Source organism: Vespula pensylvanica, chromosome 14 (assembly GCF_014466175.1).
Source record: "Vespula pensylvanica isolate Volc-1 chromosome 14, ASM1446617v1, whole genome shotgun sequence".
Taxonomy (NCBI): domain Eukaryota; kingdom Metazoa; phylum Arthropoda; class Insecta; order Hymenoptera; family Vespidae; genus Vespula; species Vespula pensylvanica.
In genome coordinates this window covers 4,612,825-4,634,598 of record NC_057698.1, presented here as the reverse complement: position 1 = coordinate 4,634,598, position 21,774 = coordinate 4,612,825, and the positions used below count along the sequence as shown (strand labels likewise).

The window sequence follows — 21,774 nt, the reverse complement described above, 5'->3', positions numbered from 1 at the left end:
ACTAAATTTAAAGTTAATTTATTAAAAAAATATAATACAATTAAAAAAATTACTGATTTTAATAATTTTTATACAAATTTCTAAATTAAATTTCATTGCGTGCTTTTTAAAGGTATTATTTTTCCTATTAAATACATATGATCATTTTTATACATTTTTTGCCCTCTTCTGTTCTTTTTCTGAAATACATATAAGATATACATATTTCTATATATCAATAATATTTATAAAAAAAAGTAATTTTTAATTATTATAAACTATTTTAATACGTAATAGTTTTATAACTCGTCACAAGTTTATACTATAATTCAATATATAGTCTATATTCAATATTATATTCAATTATAGTCAATAATTTGTATTATAATTTTTTAGATTTTTGACTGAATTTATATAATTTTGCTCAAATCTCACGTAACAAAAGTAATTTTTTTATTTGCAAAATAATATCTACAAATATTTCTTTGTTTTTGATTGATCGAACAAGAAAGTAGGGTGTGAAAGAGTATCGATAATAAAAAAAAGGCCAGATATGTTTATAATTTGTCATAATTTAATTCGTAAAATATTTTACAATGTAATTACGAGTAATGCGACACGTCGTCGGTATATTAGTGATGTTTTGCACCTATATTTATTACGTCTCGCGATAATACCAACGGGGCATAACATTTATCTCGTTTAATTCGACTGTTACGACCAGTCCTTTAAAATGTCGATTCGATAATCAACGATAATCAATAATTATTTAATTAAACCTATCGGCAATGATAACAAGTAATATTATAAATATGGATTATAGATTAATAATAAATACTTAAAGTAATCCTCCCAAAAACTTTAAATAAGTGACTGAACGTTGCCTACCGTTTGCAACATTCTTGGGCGGAGATATATAGGGAGGAGGGGATAAGGTAAGGAAAAAGGGAAAAAGGATAGTTTGATTTTCAATCCTTCGACTATTCTGTCATTCATATCATATCACATCTTTTTATAAGAGAAGTCATTTTTAAAAGACAATTCCGAGTCATCGTCTAATTGCATTGTCGTTCTCCTTTTAAAATATTATTTTGTGGGAAATCGTAGGAAGTAGTTCGTTCTTTCTCTTTTTCTCATCTCTTGGTAAACGTTTTCTCCTTGTTTGCTAGATTTGTAAATGTGAATATCTTCGTTCAATCTGATAATTTTTCGGAAGAGATTATTTACAAAATTCTGATAATTGAATTGCTTTCGAAAAACCTTACTTCATTAGAGAATAATGATATAACCTCTATTCTGACTAGTTTCTACACTCGTCCAGTCTCCTGTTTTAATTCACAAAACAACAACAAAAAAAAAGAAAGTTAACCTATTATATTATTCGTTTCTATGGAAGATTTGTAAGTGACATTGTTGTTAGTTTGAGAAAGCCCGTAGATTCTTCTTCGTTTTTGTCTCTTTCTTCACTTATTCTTATAATCAAAAAGATCCTTCATTTCTAACCTTGATATTAGTTTTTTCTATTGCATTTGACGACAAAATAAGCATCAGATGCGTTTTTGATAAGCGATAAATTTTTTTAGAGATAATAGGATAACCATTTAAAATTATAGAAATGCTTATTCGAATAGTTTCTTAGCATAATGCCAAATGCGGAAAAAGTATTCGTCTCTTCTAAGAAGTCTTGCTCTCGCATAAGAATGAATATCAGCATCCATGTTATGCTCTCGGAGCCAGGAACTTGTATTTTCTGTACTGAAACTCACAGATGCAGTTTCGCCTTTGTCTGTGGCTTCTGCAATTGGCTCTACTACTGATAATTCTGAGATAAAAAAGATTATGCATATGAGTTCATGAAAAATAAATATTAAGATGCTATATATATATATATCATACCTGAAGTTGGTAGTATCTTGAAAGGTTCATCGGATTCCAATGGTTCGCTTAGACCAACCTCGTTTCTAACATAGATTCTCACAAGATACTCATGATTTTCTTGAAGGTCTTTTATATTTATCTTTTGTATATCAGCCTTGACTCGTCCTACCTCAATCCACATAGTCTTTTTAGCATCCCTCATAACAATTCTATATCCTTCTAAAGGTGCACCACCGTCAGATTCTGGTCTACCCCATTCTATAACCACTGTATTTGCAGCTATTTGTCTGATTTCTAATGGGGCAGTAGGTGCTGATGGTACAGCTAATAGGAGTAGAAATATGATTAGAATAGTATTCAAATCTGTCTCATTAAATTAATTGTATAGATATATAATCATTAATCTTATAGATATACATACTAGCATGAGTTTTAAGAGTAACTGGCTCCGAATTCGTAGGTATACTGAGACCCATACTATTCTCGGCAAATACTCTAAACAAAAATTCACTTTCCTTTAAATTTTCAATGCAGTATTGGTGAGTTGTAGCATCTAAAGTAACGACTTTTATCCATCGTGCACCTTTACCAATTAATGGTCGTTTTTCGATAATGTAGCCTGTTTGATATTTGGAAAAGAAATATATATTATATGCATATAATAATATTTTTTAATAAACTAAAGGGTTAACTGATTAATTACCTGTAAGTTCAGTTCCTCCATTATTAGCTGGCGGAAACCATGTAAGTGTTACACTCTTACTTGTAAAGTTTATTACTCGAACATTGAGTGGACTAGATGGCGGAGCTAAAAATACAGAATATATATTTATTGCATTGTTCTGTAAATTTATTTGTTATTACACTCGTTAAAATTTATTGATAGGATTTTATTAAAAAATTGATTAATGTGAAGTTTATGGTGCATATATCAGAGCAATCGATGTACTTACTTTTACTTATAACAATTTTTGATGGTGGAAATATGCCTAGTAAAGCATATAAACTGCTATCTGTAAGCTTTGTTATTTCTAAGCAAAAGCAAAAGCATAAGCATTAAAGTAATAAAATTTTAAGAAATAATAATAAGTAGTATTTTTATAAGCATAGTTTTATAAATCTAAGCATAGTTCTATAATTTGTTAAGTAATAATTTTATAAATTGGTTTTTATTAATTCATTTATTCTATAGATATTAACACTTACTTGCTCGCTTTCCAGCTATAATTGGTTCCTCTGAAATATATGGTTCACCCATTCCAATTTTATTTTTTGCTGTTATTCTAAAATCATATGACATATCGGTTTTTAGATTCGATACACTAATGTTTGTCATATCAGCCTTTGTGTTGCCCACCTATAATTCAATTATTATTTTTTCATTTTATTCAATATTTTGAAGATAAATATGGGATTTTATAAAATCTCAATAAATAATAGGATTTTTATAATTTATGTATATACCTTCTGCCATGCTTTCTTTGTTGATTCTGTTATTTCAACGATATAATCTATAATTGGCGAACCACCATCATTTTCTGGAACTTGCCATTTTATTGTGAAAGATGTTTTGGTCATGCCAGAAATCTCTAAAGGCCCTCTTGGTGGTCCAGGTGGATCTATAATGATTAAACAAAATATAGAAAAGTCGCATATAGTAATATAGATATACATTAAGTATTTTTTAATATAAACTTAATATATGTATAAACTTAATAATTTAAACAAAAGTAAAGAATACGTACCATAAGACATTCTTGTTTTTACTGGCTCAGATTCTAAAGGTTCTGATGCGCCTACAATATTCTTTGCAATTACTCTGAATATATATTCTACTTCTAATTGTAATTTTTGTACACAGAAACTTTCTATGTCTTTATCAACATCAGCTACTTTTATCCAATTCATCTTAGCTGTTTCACATTTCTCAATAGTATATTTTTCTATTTCAAGACCACCATCATCAATTGGTGCTTTCCATTCAATTGTGATACGATCTCGCCTGATCTCTTTTGTTATTATTGGTCCTTGAGGTTTACCTGGTTTATCTGAAAAGGAAATAATTTTATATATATATGTAAAATATAATTGATAAAGAGATCTAATTTATCATTTTAACTTACCTATAACCTTGAGCTGAATATCTACAGAAGAACTGCCAGCTTCGTTAGTTGCTTCTGCTGTGTAAGTACCAGTATCTTCTCTAATAATAGAACTGATATAAATGGTTGAAATTTTCTCTACAATATGAGTTGATACTCGCTTATCGATTATCTTTTGACTATTCTTCGACCATGTTACATTCGGTGTGGGGAAACCTTTGGTTTGAACATCAATTTTCCATTCAGAACTAACAGGTAATTTCTGATTTATCAATGTTTCATCAACAATCAATTTTGGTGGCTCTTGTATCTTTAATTGACATGTGGTTTCTGCTGTGCCAGCTTCATTTTCTGCTTTTACAGTGAATGTTGCTGAAGATGTCTCTGTTGTTTCGAAGATTATATATTTTGCTACACGATTTTCATAAGTTATATTAGTATCAGCAAATGGTTGATTATTCTTGAACCTAATGGAGCAATTCAAACAATAAATAAATTATATATAAATATTTCTATGTAATATGAATGAAATTATATACCATGTAATTTCTGGTGCTGGTGATCCTCTAATGACACAAGAAAGTGTTACGGTTTGTTTTAAACCTACATTCATACTTTTTAGTGGCTCCAATATAATTGGTGGCTCTATTTCTGATGGCTTTGAAATTTTTAGATATTGTGTTTCCAAAGATGGCTCACTAAGACCTATTTTATTAACAGCTGTTACACGGAAAGTGTATTCTTTATTAGTTGTTAATTTTGTTACTGTATGACTTGTTTCAATGATTTTTTCTGTGACTTTGGTCCATCTAAAAATAAATAATACATATTTGTAAAAATTAAAGCAAAGAATTATGGATTATATAAACATTAATATATAAAATAATATATTTTATTATTTACAAAGTTTCATTTTTCTCATGGTATTCCAATATGTATTCTGTGATTGGCAAGTTTCCATCGGATTCTGGCTTTTTCCAATGCAGTGTAATACTTTCATTTGTTAATTCTAAAGGTTCTGGAGTACCTGGCTTGCTAGGTGGCTCTGAATAAAAAAATTTTTTTTTAATGACATACAAAATTAATATCTATGATAATCTCAAATTCATAGCAACATGAAAGTTGATTATTATTTGCATTAAAGCTTTTTACTTACGTGCAATTGCAACATTTATTACTATAGAAGCATCACCATGTGGGTTGAAGAGTCTTAAGTTGTAATCACCAATATCTTCTTCCTGCACTTTTGTAATAGTTAAAACAGCAGATTCCTCATCTATCGAAGGAGTGATTCTCTTAGATTTTGTAACAATGCGACCATCAACAGTCCATTCATCTGTTGGCATTGGTGTTGCTGTGAATTTGACTATAATTTCAATATCATCATCTTTGTTCACTGTGTATTTTGTCTGAGTATCTGGGTTAATTTTCGGAGGTGTTTCTATGACTTCAACTTTTAATCTTGATGATGTTTTTACATTTGTTACAACAGCTGTATATTCTGCAATATCTTCTGTTGTACATTTCTTCACAATGAGTTTCTTTATATTACCCTCATCAATAATAATATATTTTTCTGATTTTTTAATGATTTCTCCTTTTCTATAAATTCAATTTTTACATATTTTATTATAATTACAGAATATGTAACATTTATGTATAATATGTGAAAAAAAATATCTGTTATATATACCTTAACCATGTGACTGGAATATTTGATTGAGATATTTCGATTAAAAAGGTAGCATCTTCATTTACTGATACCAATGTAACATCTGGTAATTTGGCAATAAAATCTACACCAGGTTCTTCAACAGTTAATTTCGCCGAAGATGTTTGTTTTCCAACTTGGCAAGTGTAGACACCTGCATCTTCAGGTTCTGAATCGTAAATCTTCAATTTTTGCCTTTTGCCATCGATAGAAAGTTGCACATGTTCAGAGAACTGTAATTCCTGATTATCCTTAAACCAACGCACTAGTGCATCACCTTTAGTTAACTCAATATCGAAAATTGCTTTCTCTCCTCTAGCTATTGTCACATCTTGCATCTTAGTAATAATTTCTGGTGGCAATTCTGAAATATATCAAGTGAATGCCTTGTTATACTGCTCTTTATAAGTATCTATAAAATAATAATTACCAAATTATTTAAAGAAATATACAAATACGTACCAACAACAGTAACTTCAGCTGTACATTGTTGATCAGGCAATGTACATGTATATTCTCCTTCATCATGAACTGATGCACTTCTGATAAGTAATTTTCTTATGGTGCCTTCTTTTACAAATTCTAATTTTTCATTGCTTGGTTTCAATAGTACTCCATCTTTATACCATTCAACATTTACAGTTTCAGATGTTATTTCAACTTCTAAAATTGCTATTTCACGTTCCTTAACTTCGAAGTCTTGTAGTTTTCTTGTAAATTCAGGCTTAGCAGCTGTAAGAAAGAATTGTTTCAATTAGATTGAAGATTTTTATAATAATCAAGTGTAAATTAATTAAATAAAGTATAAATGTGGTCTATCTAATCTAAAATATAATGTGATTAAGATACATACGTTTCACAGTGACAGTACTAGATGTTGTTTGATTTTTGACAGTACACTTGTATATGCCTTCATCTATTGCATTTGTCTTTTTGATGACTAACTTATGTACTCGACCTTCCTGAATAATTTCACGATGATCCATACCACTGATTTCTTTTTCATTATGCCACCATGTAGTAGATACTGTATGAGAGGTTTCACAAATGAGTTCCAACATTTTATATTCATCAACAGTGATTTTTTCTTTTAATTTCTTTGTAAATGTGACTTTATCGACGTCCACTGTAACTTTAGCTCCATGTGAAGTCTTTCCAATTGGATTACTAGCAACACATTTATAATCACCAGCATCTGTCTCCGAATTAGCATTTCTAATCTCAAGAACAATATTTTCCCCATCATAGCTTTTTGTTATGTTTGGTGATTTTTCTAATGGTTCGTTATTTCTATTGTAAAAAAAAAAATATATATATGTTATATTAAATAATAAAAATGATAATAAAAACTAATATAATATCAGCAATATACTTGCCTCAACCAAGTTATTTCTGGAGTAGGATTTCCAGTAACTTTTGCAACAAGTTTGAATGTACTCTTTTCAGGTACTATAAGTTCTTGGAATCTTTCAGTGAATAATGGTGGCTCAGGAGCACCACTTGGTATTTCTATAAATTATACAAATTTTTTAAGCAGAATTTAATACTTTTTTGGTAAATAACAGAATCAAAAGATGAATAAAAATATAAGCAGAAATAAATACATCTCATACCCTTAGAGGATAAGATGCAGAACTCTTCTTTTTGCTGTTCAATGTTAATAAGCAAGAAAGGCTTGAGGTGTGGAGTCACTGAAATATATATTAGTAAAGCATTTGGTAATGTTAGTGTAAAACTCATCATCAGTGTGATCAAATAGTTAATAGATTTTGATTGTTAAATATTGTAAAATAAGAAGCATAAAGAATCATAGAAAGTTTATGAATAGCAATAATGAATAACAAAATGAAGTGTTATCTTACTTTCAACTACCAATGTTGATTGAGTTTCAGCTTTGCCAAGATTATTAGTAGCTATAACAGAATATTCTCCCGTATCTTCTAATTGTGGCTGGATTATAGTTAATGTATTTATATGACCATCTTGCTGTGGTGTTAGATCTTTAAGTGGTTTCCCATCTTTATACCATATTACTTTTGGTGCTGGATTACCAACAATTTGAGTAGATAACATAACAGTTTCCCCTTCTCGTACAACATATGATTGTAATGGTTCTAATATTTCTGGTGGTTCCTGATTGCTAGTTTTTACCTATGGTTACAGTACGTATAGTGATGTATCACGTATTTCAGCATTTTTATTATTATAAGATTTAGTAACTTATTACTTACTTTTAAAGGTATTTCAATGGTAGCTTCACCCTCTCTATTTTTAGCAACGATTTTATAATTTCCTTCCTGTTTTTTCTGAACTTTGGAAATTTTTACTAGACTACAATACATGTGCATATCACTTTCACTTGCAATAACAATATTTTCCTTGCTGGTAAGTTGTGTATCCTTATAATACCATATGATTTCAGGTTCTGGTACGGCTACGAGACGACTTTCAAGTATCACATCATCACCTTCATCAACATATTTTGCTTTAGGTTTTCGAGAGAAAGTTGGTGGAATTCCTTCGAGAATATCAACCAGAGAAGATTCTCTATATAGAAAATGAGATAATCAATTAGTATTTCTTTCACTTATTATCATAATTATTAAAAATTATTAATAAATATTAATACCTTGACAAACTTTTTCTGGATGGTCCAGTTAAATCAGATCCATGATCAGATAAAGGAGCTTCTACTACTAATTCTGTTGTACTTGATGCAAATCCTGCAGTGTTCTTGGCAACACAAGTAAAGGTACCTGCATCTTCAGGGAAAACTTCTCTGATAATCAAAGTTGCTACATTATCATCGTCATAATAAATTTGGAAGTCTGGTGATGGTTTAATGATAGCTGTTTGACGGAACCAAGTTATTTGAGGTCTTGGCACACCTTCTACTTGGCATTCGAATTGCACTGTATATCCATCTGGTGTATGAATTGGTTGTAACTTTTCAATAAATCTTGGAGCAGATGCCTTTTCTCCTGGTGCTGGTTCTAAACAAATATAAATCATATGTATTTATTCATAGATATTTCCTATGCATGAAAAATATTTTTTCAAACATTAAAATTTACGTATTATATATAATACTTCATATAATACAAGATAGCTATAGAAATTTGACGACTTAAACTCAAACTAATGATATTAAATGTAACTTAAATGTTTATTTTTTATTATATGGAGTGTAGAAATATGAGCACATTTCGACATTGGAGCATGATAAAAGAGATCATTATAAATATATTGAAAATAAGAATTCCTTTATCTTGCAGTTTTCATAACACAAATGTGGCATAAGCAATCTAATTGTTCTTACAAGTTATGATTTATATAATTCTCAGTATCCCTTTAAACTTAATATATTCCTATGCTACTGTGCAATCATATGTACATTCTTTAATTAATATTTTAAATGAAATTCCAAGAAGACAATGAAACTTTGTAGGACAGTATCACCATGACAATAGCTGTAATTGTTTTTGTATCCATGCTGTAAATGTTTTTTTGAGGGTGAAAACAATAATTTTTCTTAATATTAACATAATATGTTGAGTATTTTTATTCCATTTGATATTTACTATTTCCCCAATAATTTTGTTAATTAATTAAATAACATTATAATACCTATTTTAGATTATGTTCTTTTGAGGTATTCTATCCTAGTGTTTGAAGGAGTTGGTTTTATTATACCCTATATATCAATACTAAATAGAATGTCATTTATTACTATATCATATTATTCATATTTTTAATATTATATCTCTGTTAAATGTCCTCCGTTATTTAGGCTACTCTATTTTCCGCGCGTTTAACATTGTTTGTTTATTATGCTATCTGGTATGGTTACAATTCCTTCTTGCATAGTGGCTTTGAAATGATTAATGATTATATGAATAAAAATTTGAAAGTTTTTATGCAAAATTCTTCCTACATTGTTACGAAATAAATTAAGGGCTACATCTTTTCTCGTTGAACTTAATCATTGCCTAATCATGTTGGATGTAGTTTTTAAGCTGTTCATGAGACTTTGATTTCTTCTTTATTGTAAAAGCAGTTGATCGAAAGTTTTTTTATTCATAACTTGATCGTGTTTCGATTAGGAATGACTCTTTAAGGAGGAATGTTAAAATGTCGATAGGATAATCTTTAAGAGTTATCATCCTTAAAAAGATATTTCTACTATAAAAGCATAGTGTACTGCAGTTCATTGCTTCATTGTCAACTAAATAGTGTCAGTTATTCACACACGTAATAAATTTAATTTTTGTTTACACGTTAGTATTATCTATCTATTATAATTTAAAAATTGTCCAGTTCGTATAATAAAACTTACTTTCAAATACAGGTAATTTGTCGATCTTTTCATGTAATTTACGTTGTAAATACAATGTATAATGTATTTCATCTAATAGATATTGCGCTGGCACCCATCCTTTTTCTTCTGTTAAGTTCTTCTTTACAAACCACCAGTCTTGATTTGTATGATCTAAAAAAGACAATACATTTATGATACGCGCGTATGCCTTTTATTATTTATTAATTAGTAATAAATATATAACCCTTACCGATTATATATACTTTTTCACCCTCAACAAGATTAATTGCTTCATCTGTTTCAGCTACGTATGAACAAATTGAGTACATCGTATCGCCATCACGAACAACATATTCCACTTCTATAAAAATTATATATTTTATAAAAAACCATTATAATTATCTATATGAGTATATTAATACATGCTTATATTTACCTTCTTCGAAAATATCTTCTTCTCTGGTGATGCTAAGCGTTGCTTCTTCTGTAATTTACATTTAATGTAAAATATTTTAAAAAATTAATGAATTGATATCAAATGTAGCTAAGCAACTGTTAATTATTATGATGATAACAATGTTCTTATGGTTTTTTTATTTTTCAAACCGATATGCTTTTCATCGCAGGTTTTTAGTATGAGGATCGAATGAAATTTTGGATACCTAAAGAAGGAATGATATACTCACTGTTAACTGGAAATGAAAAATTATGCTAAAAATAACGAATATATGTAGGATGAAGCTGAAAGTATATTACATGAAAATTAGAATGTTAACTGCAAAAGCAAACAATAGTAGAGTATTATCAAACCTTCTTCGTAAGTAGATGGTCGTCTTTTGGCTTTTAATTTCAAAGCCAAAGTTTCATCTGTTTCCTCGTAAGAATATTTTCGTTCACGTTTCAATTTCATTTTAACATCCGCTTCTTCGAATTCTTCTACAGAGTATGGACGAGGTTGTTTCTTTACTTTTCTTCTCAAAGGAAGTTTCAACTCATCGGTTTCAAGTTCGTCGATACTATACTCTTCTTTATCTTCTTCATCAGATTCGTCAATGATTTCTTCTATAATAGGACCAGAGTCATCTTCAACTTCTTGAATAAGTTGAATTGTTTCTTCTCCAGTTTCTTCTGAATATGTCATTTGACGTTTTTTCGGTTTTAAGCGAACTTTACCAGACATTGAAATATCTTCTTCTTCATACGTGTTCAATGAGATTTTAAATTCTTGCTCAACATCTTCTTTAGTTTTTATTCGACGTGGTCTGAATGTCACATTTTCTATTTCAGTAACTTCTTTAATATCGCTTCTAGGTTTTCTTTTTGGACGTAATTTACGTAATGTAACATCTTCGTATAATTCTTCAATTGGTTTAGGTGCTTGTTTCGGTGGTTTACGTTTGAAAGTGAATTCTCCAATCAATTCTTCTTCCTCTGGTACTCCGATTTCTTCTATTTGTTGGATCGTTAATTCATCTGCTTCAACTTCTTCTGTAGGTTTAATTTCTTTCTTTTTCTTTAAAGTTATATCGGTATGTACTTCATCCTTTTCTATTGGTTTTTCAGCTTTCTTTATAACTACTACATTTTCTTCAATTTCTTCCTTGCTAATGTATTCTTTGGATTTTTTCTTTGGTGTCCTCTTCAAAGTGATTTCCTCTATAGTTTCATCTTTATCTTTTTCTACAAAAATAGGTTTCTTGATCGTAACTTCATCCGCTGCTTCTTCAGTTACAGCTTTCTTTTTCGGTTTTTTCTTTATAGTCATTTCTTCAGTTATCTCTTCAGGAGCCTTTTCTTCTTTTTTAGGTTCTGGTTTTTTCAAGACAACCTTTTCAATTACTTCTTCAGGAACTGGCTCTTTCTTTGGTTTTTTCTTTAACGTAATTTCTTCTACTACTTCCTCTTTGTCCTCTTCCACAACAACAGGCTTCTTGATCGTAACCTCATCCGCTGCTTCTTCAGTTACAGGCTTCTTCTTTGGTTTTTTCTTTATGGCCACTTCTTCAGTTATCTCTTCAGGAGCCTTTTCTTCTTTTTTAGGTTCTGGTTTTTTCAAGACAACTTCTTCAGTTATTTCTTCAGGAACTGGCTCTTTCTTCGGTTTTTTCTTTAACGTAATTTCTTCTACTACTTCTTCTTTTTCCCCTTCTACAACAACAGGCTTCTTGATCGTAACCTCATCCGCTGCTTCTTCAGTTACGGGCTTCTTCTTTGGTTTTTTCTTTATGGCCACTTCTTCAGTTATCTCTTCAGGAGCTTTTTCTTCTTTTTTAGGTTGTGGTTTTTTCAAGACAACTTCTTCAGTTATTTCTTCAGAAACTGGCTCTTTCTTCGGTTTTTTCTTTAACGTAATTTCTTCTACTACTTCTTCTTTTTCCTCTTCCACAACAACAGGCTTCTTGATCGTAACCTCATCCGCTGCTTCTTCAGTTACGGGCTTCTTCTTTGGTTTTTTCTTTATGGCCACTTCTTCAGTTATCTCTTCAGGAGCCTTGTCTTCTTTTTTAGGTTCTGGTTTTTTCAAAACAACTTCTTCAGTTACTTCTTCGAGAACTGGCTCTTCCTTTGGTTTTTTCTTTAACGTAATTTCTTCTATTATTTCTTCTTTTTCCTCTTCCACAACAACAGGCTTCTTGATCGTAACCTCATCCGCTGCTTCTTCAGTTACGGGCTTCTTCTTTGGTTTTTTCTTTATGGCCACTTCTTCAGTTATCTCTTCAGGAGCCTTCTCTTCCTTTTTAGGTTCTGGTTTTTTCAGGACAACTTCTTCAGTTACTTCTTCAGGTACTGGCTCTTCCTTTGGTTTTTTCTTTAACGTAATTTCTTCTATTACTTCTTCCTTTTCCTCTTCCACAACAACAGGCTTCTTGTCCGTAACCTCATCCGCAGCTTCTTCAGTTACGGGTTTCTTCTTTGGTTTTTTCTTTATGGCTACTTCTTCAGTTATCTCTTCAGGAGCCTTCTCTTCTTTTTTAGGTTCTGGTTTTTTCAAGACAACTTCTTCAGTTACTTCTTCAGGTACTGGCTCTTCCTTTGGTTTTTTCTTTAACGTAATTTCTTCTATTACTTCTTCCTTTTCCTCTTCCACAACAACAGGCTTCTTGACCGTAACCTCATCCGCAGCTTCTTCAATTACGGGTTTCTTCTTTGGTTTTTTCTTTATGGCCACTTCTTCAGTTATCTCCTCAGGAGCCTTCTCTTCTTTTTTAGGTTCTGATTTTTTCAAAATAACTTCTTCAGTTACTTCTTCAGGAACTGGTTCTTTCTTTTGTTTTTTCTTCAAAGTAACTTCCTCTACTACCTCTTCTTTTCCCTCTTTGACAATAACAGGTTTTTTAATCATTATTTCCTCCTGTGGTTTTTCTTCTGCCTCCTTCTTTTTAGGTTTCTTTAACTTCATTTTAGGCTTTAAGATAATTTCTTCAGTTTCGTCTTCAGGAACTTTAGGAGCAGTTTCTTGTTCTTTGCTGGGGAATTCTTCTGTACCTTCATCTTCTGGTTTTTCTTTCTTCCAACCTTTTAAAATTATAGTTTCTGGTTCTTCCTCAGGTTTTTCTTTTTGTGGTATTCGGAACTTTACTTCGGGTTCTTCTTCCGACTCTGGAGATTTCGGTTTTCCTGGAATTAATGGAATTTGTTCGATTTCTTGATCAGGTTTCTTTCGTTCCTCCTTAACATAAGGTTTTGGTGTAGGTTCTGGTTTAGGCTCTTCTGGTTTTTCAACTTCTTCGGGAACATACTTCTCAAGTTCTGGCCTGTCAAATTCAGTAGGTTTAAATTCTTCGTGTTCAAGTTTCATTTTGGGCTTTCGTTTCTTTTTCTTAGGTTCCTCTATTTCTATGTCTTCCTTTACCGGTTTCTTCGGGGTGTCCTCGATTTCTTCTGCTTCTTTAGAGGGTATTTTCTTTAATTTAATTTCTTCGGATTGTGGTTCTTCCTGTGCAGGAATCTTACCTTTTTGTATGACCAATTTTTGTGGTTCCTCTGGTTTTTCCATCTTTTTCTTAGGCTTACGTTCATATACTGACTTATCTTCTATTTCCTCTAAAGGAACCTCCTTCAATTCTTCAAATTCCTTATCCAATTTCTCTAATTCCGTTATTTCTTTTTCTGGTAATTTAGGTTTTTTATACTTTATTTTTAATATCTTTAATGCTTCTTCTGTATTTCTAGAAAGAATACCAACCTGAACAGGATTTTCCTCAAGAAGTATTATTTTTGGTTTTTGCAATTCTGGTGGATAGTCATTAATAAATGTTATCCTACTACGCAATAAAACCTTTGGTATTTTTGCAACTTCAGCTTCTTTTTTCTTTGATATTTCTACTTTTTTCAGTTTTATTGAACCGAATTGTACAACATCTTGTGGCTCCATGTATTTTAATTTCGTTGGCTTTATTTCCTTTCTTTCTATTTTTTGTGGTACTAATTTTTGGAGCTCTGGAGGTAATGGTTTCTTCTCTTTCCTTTTCTTTGTTGGTTCCCATTGTATTTTTTCTGGCATAGGTTCCAACACAGGTCTTTCATATTCTGGTTCTACCCACTCTTCTATTTCATCTTTCTTAGGGATCTTCTTTTTCTTCTTTTTTGTGACAGGTTTCTCTTTTACTTCTTCCGATACACTCTTCTCTTCTTCTTTCTTAATCTCTTTAGGTTTTTCTGATTGAACTGTTACATCTTCTTTATCGGCTGACTTAGGGAAATCTTCTTTAATAGAAGTAATATCCGGTTTACTTACCCGTTTCTTCTTTAATTTTTCCGTAATTTCATGCTTTTCTTCGATTGTAGTTATTGGTTCAATCTCTACAGGTTTCTGCTCTTGAAGTTCCGCAACTATTTCTGATTTTTGTTGTTCCTCGGGTAGTGAAATTTTCTTTTTAGGCGCCTTTTTAACAGAAACTTGTGTTACTTCAGGCTTTTTCTTTGGTGTTTCTTCGATCAAAAATCCTGTTTCTTTCTCTGCTTTCTCTTCTGTTGGTATTTCACTTACGTTTGTATCCGTAATCACTTCTGTTGTTTGAATACCTTCTTGCGTTATGATTGTTGTTTTTGGTTTTTCTTCGATTCGTTCATCTACTTTAAGTTCTTCTACAGTATCCTCTTTTTGTTCTTCTATCTGCTTCTTGGGGAACTTTTGAACATGTGTTTTCGTCACTTTCGTTTTTTCCTCAATTTTCAATATTGGACGAGCTTGATCTGTTGGCACTTGTTCTTCAGGTAATTCTTGTGAAGTTATTTCTGTCATTACTTCAGTTACCTCAATACCTTCTATAGGAATAACTTCAGGCGTTGCTTTCTTTGATTTTGCTTTTTTCAACTCTATTTCCTGAATTATCTCCTCCGGTTTTTCTTCTTCTTTTTCCATGGCTTTCTTTTCATCTAATGGAATAGGGAGTATTTTTTCAGCTTTTTTCTTGGGAATTTCTACAGAAGGAATATCTTCTATTGCTTCCTCTGGTTGTTCTTTTATTTCTTTAACTTTCGATTTCTTGGGTGCTTTTTTACTAGAAACTTTTGTAGTCTTTACAATTTCTTCTGCTTCTTCTTCAATAATAGAAGCTTGCTCTTCCTTTGGTTTTTCTGGTTGAAGTGGAACTTCACTAATTTCTGATACATCTTCTTGTGTTTCCTTTGGAGCCTTCATTACCAAAACCTTATCCATTATAATCTTTTCTTCCATAGTTTCTTCTACTTTTGCAACATCTTTCTTAACTTTTAATTTTGGAATTTGTTGCGTCGTATCTTCTGATATTGTTTCGATTACTTGTATGCTGTCTTCTGTTGTAATGGTCGGAGAGATTTTTTCCTTTTTTGGTTTTTTCGAAACTATTTCTTCAACACGTTCCTCTACTATTTGTTCTTGAATATCATCTATTTTCTTCTTTTTCTTCGGTGCACTCTTAATAGTAATATCAGTTACTTTGACTTTTTCTTCCTTAAGCTCAGTTTGCGTTGTTTCCTCTGGGAAAATTGTTTCTTGCTGTGGTAGCTCTTTTATATAAGACCCCGTTATTATTTCTGTTATTTGTATACCATCCTTTGATACGATTTCCTCTAATGCTTTTGCAGTGATAGGTTTTTCTATAACGATCTCTTCAATTCGTTCTTCAGGTATTCCAGACTCTGTGATCGTGCTCTTTTTCTTTTTTATTATTTTTTTTGATGGTGTTTCAGTGATCTCTACTATCTGTTGTTCCTCCATAATTTTAGCTTCATCAGCTGTTTTTTCTATTACTTCTTGGGCAACGACGATTGGCTGATCTTTCTTTGCTGGCTTTTGCTTTTTAATTATTTTCATTGTTGGAGTTTCAATGACTTCAATTATTTTTTCTAAAGGTTTCTTTTCTTCTTCTACGATTGACTTAGCTTTTTCTTCCTTTGGTTTTTCTATAATGAATTCTTCTATCACTTCCTCTGGAATACCATCGTCTTTTATAACAGTTGTTTTCTTCCTAATGATTTTTTTCGAAGGTGTTTCTACAATTTCCACAATATCTTTCTGTTCCATCATTGATATCTTTTCTAATGGTTTTTCTATAATCTCTTCAATAACTTGTTCTTCTTTTTCTTTTGATTTTGGTTTAATTTTCTTTCTTATGACTTTACCCGTTGGACTTTCTATTATTTCCTCTTCTTCTATGATAAGAGTTTCTTCTTTTGTTTGAGGAGCTTCTATTTTAATTTCTGTGATTTGAGCACTTTCCATTACATCTGTGACTGGTTGAACTTTTTCTTTCTTTGGTTTTTCTATTATTAGTTCTTCAACGATTTCCTCTGTGACTTCATCAGTTATTTTCTGCGGTTTTTTCTTCTTTTTAACAACTTTCTTAGTAGGAGTTTCTTCGATAATTTCTTTCTGAATTTCCTGTTATTTTACAAATATAATATAACATTAATATTATTTAATAACTTAAGAAATATATACAATTATGTTTTTATATCAGTTTATCTCACCTCTTCTGTTGTCTTCTCTACAATATCTGTAAAGAAGCAATTATATTAATGCACTAATTATAAAATAATTAATATATATATATATATATATATATATTAATAATAATTAAATAATATTAAAATAATTATTAAATACTTTGCGCAGTAATTTTGCTCTGTAAATATTTTAATGTCATATCTTTAAGGGGTAAGTAAATATATCGTTACGTTCTTTTATTTTTTACTGTAAAAATAATAAATAGAAATATATATTTTAATAAGTATATCAATTTCATGTAATATTAATTTGAAATATTATTTTAATATGATATTTCCGTTGAAATTAGCGATACAACCAATCCCAGCCTATATTGTCTGTATGAATGAATAAGGTAGTAAATGGTGTTATATGCAGTATACTTGTGTTGATGTATTTTTTTTGGAAATATTTTAGGAATAGATGTACAATATACATATATATGTATAATATATATATATATATATATATATATATATATTATATATATACACATACATATTACATACTTATGTATGTAATATATTATATATATTATATACACATTATATATATAATATATATAGCTGTTTAGGGTTGACAATATTATTACGTGAAAATGGGCTTACCTTCTGATACGATTTCATCAGTTTTAGGTTTTAACGGTCTTGTGTATTTTGGCCTATCATGTGTTTCTGGTGTAGTGTCTTCGATATCATCAGTTAAAGCTGTTAAGGGTAGTATAGTTTTGTCTTTATTTGACGTGTCTTTATGTTCCACTAAAGTGATAATATCTGCAACTTCCATTTTTTCATCCTTACCTAACGGGATGCCATTTATTTTTTCTTGCTTTTCTGACAAATCGTCAATCTTTTTCTTTTTCTTCCTTACCACTACCTTTTCTACAACTTCTTCTGTAGTCATACCTTCCACTTGTTCAATTTCTTTGAGTTTACTTTCTTTAATAGGAATTTTCTCTATCATAACGACAGTTTGTTCTTCTTTGTCTGGAAGTAAATCCGGTTTTGTCTTATCAACTGTTTCTTCCGGGACAGCTTTTTTCTTAGGTTTTTTTATCTTCGTTTTACGTAGTGCTACATCTCCATCTGTTTCATCTTTCAGAAGTTCAGGAAGAGTTTCGGCTTGTATATTCAGGAATTTCTCCGGACCTTCATCTTCTGGTTTTTCTTTCTTCCAACCTTTTAAAATTATAGTTTCTGGTTCTTCCACAGGTTTTTCTTTTTGCGGTATTCGGAACTTTACTTCAGGTTCTTCTTTAGGCTCTGGAGATTTTGGTTTTCCTGGAATTAATGGAATTTGTTCGATTTCTTGATCAGGTTTCTTTCGTTCCTCCTTAACATAAGGTTTTGGTGTAGGTTCTGGTTTAGGCTCTTCTGGTTTTTCAACTTCTTCGGGAACATACTTCTCAAGTTCTGGCCTGTCAAATTCAGTAGATTTAAATTCTTCATGCTCAAGTTTTGTCTTGGGTTTTCGTTTCGTTTCTTTAGATTCTCTTGCGTCTTTGTCTTTTTTTACAGGTTTCTTCGGAGTTTCTTCGATTTCTTCTACTTCTTTCGAGGGTACTTTCTTTAATTTAATTTCTTCGGATTGTGGTTCTTCCTGTGCAGGAATCTTACCTTTTTGTATGACCAATTTTTGTGGTTCCTCTGGTTTTTCTATCTTTTTCTTAGGCTTGCGTTCATATACTGACTTATCTTCTATTTCCTCTAAAGGAATTTCTTTCAATTTTTCAAATTCCTGATCCAGTTTCTCTAATTCCGTTATTTCTTTCTCCGGCAACTTAGGTTTTTTAATCTTTTTCTTCAATACTTTAAGTGCTTCTTCAGTGTTTCTTGAAAGAATACCAATTTGAACAGGATTCTCTTCAAGAAGTGTAAGTTTTGGCTTTTGTAACTCTGGTGGGTAATCACCAATAAATGTGATCCAACTGCGTAATAAGACCTTTGGAATTTTTGCAACAGTAGTATCTTTTTTCTTTGGTATTACTACTTTTTTCAATTTTATTGAACCGAATTGTACAACATCTTGTGGCTCCATGTATTTTAATTTCGTTGGTTTTATTTCCTTTCTTTCTATTTTTTGTGGCACTAATTTTTGGAGCTCTGGAGGTAGTAGTTTCTTCTCTTTCTTTTTCTTTGTTGGTTCCCATTGTATCTTTTCTGGCATAGGTTCCAACACAGGTCTTTCATATTCTGGTTCTACCCACTCTTCTATATCATCTTTTTTAGGGATCTTCTTTTTCTTCTTTTTTGTGACAGGCTTTTCTTTTACTTCTTCTGGTACACTAATTTCTTCTTCTTTCTCAAGGTCTTCAGGTTTATCTAAGGTGACTATAATATCTTCTGGACTTCCTCCTTGGCTAGGAACCTGTTCTAGCAAATGGGCATCATCTGAAATAGGTTTTTTCTTAGGTTTTTTCAACTTCATTTTAGGTAGTGTTACACCTTCATCTGTTTCATCTTTCGGAAGTTCAGGAAGAGTTTCGGTTTGTATACTCAGGAATTTTTCCGGACCTTCATCTTCTGGTTTTTCTTTCTTCCAACCTTTTAAAATTATAGTTTCTGGTTCTTCCACAGGTTTTTCTTTTTGCGGTATTCGGAACTTTACTTCAGGTTCTTCTTTGGGTTCTGGAGATTTTGGTTTTCCTGGGATTAATGGGATTTGTTCGATTTCTTGATCAGGTTTCTTTCGTTCTTCCTTAATATAAGGTTTTGGTGTCGGTTCAGGTTTAGGTTCTTCTGGTTTTTCAATTTCTTCGGGTACATACTTTTCAAGCTCCGGTCTATCAAAGTCAGTAGGTTTAAATTCTTCATGCTCAAGATCTGTCTTGGGTTTTCGTTTCGTTTCTTTAGATTCACTTGTGTCTTTGTCTTTTTTTACAGGTTTTTTCGGAGTTTCTTCCATTTCTTCTACTTCTTTCGAGGGTACTTTCTTTAATTTAATTTCTTCGGATTGTGGTTCTTCCTGTGCAGGAATCTTACCTTTTTGTATGACCAATTTTTGTGGTTCCTCTGTTTTTCCTATCTTTTTCTTAGGCTTGCGTTCATATACTGACTTATCTTCTATTTCCTCTAAAGGAATTTCTTTCAATTTTTCAAATTCCTGATCCAGTTTCTCTAATTCCGTTATTTCTTTCTCCGGCAACTTAGGTTTTTTAATCTTTTTCTTCAATACTTTAAGTGCTTCTTCAGTGTTTCTTGAAAGAATACCAACTTGAATAGGATTCTCTTCAAGAAGTGTAAGTTTCGGCTTTTGTAACTCTGGTGGGTAATCACCTATAAATGTGATCCTACTGCGTAATAATATTTTTGGAATTTTTGTAATTTTAGGTTCCTTTTTCTTTGGTACTACCACTTTCCGCAATTTTACTGTACCAATTTGAATAACATCTTCAGGTTTCGAATATTGTATTTTTGTTGGTTTTATTTCTTTCCTTTCTATTCTTTGTGGTATCAATTTCTGTAACTCTGGAGAGAGCGGTTTCTTTTCTTTTTTCTTTTTTGGAACACTCTCAATTTTCTCATGCAATGGTTCTAAAATCGGTTTTTCATATTCTGAGTCTACCGAATCAATTTCATGCTTCTTGGGAATCTTCTTCTTTTTCTTCTTTACATGAGCAATATCATCCAGTTCTTTATCTGCTGGCATCACTGCCTCTATATCAACAGCTTCTGTTACTGGAACTTCGGAAATTTTTACTGTTTCGTCTATATGAGTAGAAGGTATAAGCTGTTGATCCTTCGGTTTTTCTATAACAATCTCTTCCACTACATCCTCAGGTACACCATCCTCAGTGATTCGTGTCTTTCTCTTTTTGATTACTTTTTTCAATGGCGTCTCAGTAATTTCCACAATCTGTTGATCCTCCATGACTTTGGCTTCATCTCCAGTTTTTTGTATAATCTCTTCCGTTATCACAGTTGCCTCATCTTTCTTCGTTGGCTTCTTTTTCCGTTTTATTATTTTCGTCGTCGGTGTTTCTGTTACTTCGATCACTTCTGGCTTTCCTTCTTCAGCCCCTTCTAACTCTTCCATAATTGGCTTGGCTTGCTCTTCCTTTGGTTTTTCAATAACGATCTCTTCTACTACTTCCTCAGGTATACCAGCCTCAGTGATTCGTGTCTTTTTCTTTTTGATTACCTTCTTCAATGGCGTTTCAGTAATTTCCACGATCTGCTGTTCCTCCATGATCTTGGCTTCATCTCCAGTTTTCTGTATAATCTCTTCTGTTATCACAGTTGCCTCACCTTTCTTGGTCGGCTTCTTTCTCCTTTTTATTATTTTCGTTGTTGGTGTTTCTGTAACTTCGATCACTTCTGGCTTTTCTTCTTTAGCTCTTGCTAACTCTTCCAGAATTGGCTTGGTTTGCTCTTCCTTCGGTTTCTCAATAACGATCTCTTCCACCACTTCCTCTGGTACACCAGCCTCAGTGATTCGTTTCTTTTTCTTCTTAATTACCTTCTTCAATGGCGTTTCAGTAATTTCCACGATCTGCTGTTCCTCCATGATCTTGGCTTCATCTCCAGTTTTTTGTATAATCTCTTGTGTTATCACAGTTGCCTCCCCTTTTTTGATTGGCTTCTTTTTCCTTTTTATTATTTTCGTAGTCGGTGTTTCTGTTACTTCGATCACTTCTGGCTTTCCTTCTTCAGCCCTCTCTAACTCTTCCAGAATTGGCTTGGCTTGCTCTTCCTTTGGTTTTTCAATAACGATCTCTTCCACCACTTCCTCTGGTACACCAGCCTCAGTGATTCGTGTTTTCTTCTTTTTGATTACCTTCTTCAATGGCGTCTCAGTAATTTCCACGATCTGCTGT

The 21,774-nt window shown here is 31.5% G+C and overlaps 1 protein-coding gene across 6 annotated transcripts in view; it reads right to left on the bottom strand.

Moving 5' to 3' along the window:
- Positions 1–531: 531 nt before the first annotated feature.
- The window catches only part of LOC122634087 (titin), a 120,648-nt gene continuing 99,405 nt past the window's right edge, over positions 532–21,774 (bottom strand). For all 6 annotated transcript variants that reach the window (XM_043822669.1, XM_043822670.1, XM_043822671.1 and 3 more), the window contains 25 exons: positions 16,943–16,968; positions 10,799–16,853; positions 10,425–10,472; positions 10,239–10,349; positions 10,007–10,159; positions 8,300–8,663; positions 7,902–8,217; positions 7,533–7,821; positions 7,284–7,361; positions 7,047–7,179; positions 6,524–6,960; positions 6,133–6,402; positions 5,653–6,034; positions 5,116–5,561; positions 4,863–5,004; positions 4,499–4,768; positions 3,981–4,426; positions 3,603–3,905; positions 3,322–3,476; positions 3,064–3,214; positions 2,811–2,888; positions 2,561–2,665; positions 2,279–2,476; positions 1,876–2,181; positions 532–1,801 (listed from right to left, as the gene is read on the bottom strand). In XM_043822669.1, the coding sequence (XP_043678604.1) occupies positions 1,599–1,801; positions 1,876–2,181; positions 2,279–2,476; positions 2,561–2,665; positions 2,811–2,888; positions 3,064–3,214; positions 3,322–3,476; positions 3,603–3,905; positions 3,981–4,426; positions 4,499–4,768; positions 4,863–5,004; positions 5,116–5,561; positions 5,653–6,034; positions 6,133–6,402; positions 6,524–6,960; positions 7,047–7,179; positions 7,284–7,361; positions 7,533–7,821; positions 7,902–8,217; positions 8,300–8,663; positions 10,007–10,159; positions 10,239–10,349; positions 10,425–10,472; positions 10,799–16,853; positions 16,943–16,968 (11,465 nt within the window). In that variant the 3' untranslated portion in view covers positions 532–1,598. The remainder of the gene's footprint in view (positions 1,802–1,875; positions 2,182–2,278; positions 2,477–2,560; positions 2,666–2,810; positions 2,889–3,063; positions 3,215–3,321; positions 3,477–3,602; positions 3,906–3,980; positions 4,427–4,498; positions 4,769–4,862; positions 5,005–5,115; positions 5,562–5,652; positions 6,035–6,132; positions 6,403–6,523; positions 6,961–7,046; positions 7,180–7,283; positions 7,362–7,532; positions 7,822–7,901; positions 8,218–8,299; positions 8,664–10,006; positions 10,160–10,238; positions 10,350–10,424; positions 10,473–10,798; positions 16,854–16,942; positions 16,969–21,774) is intronic.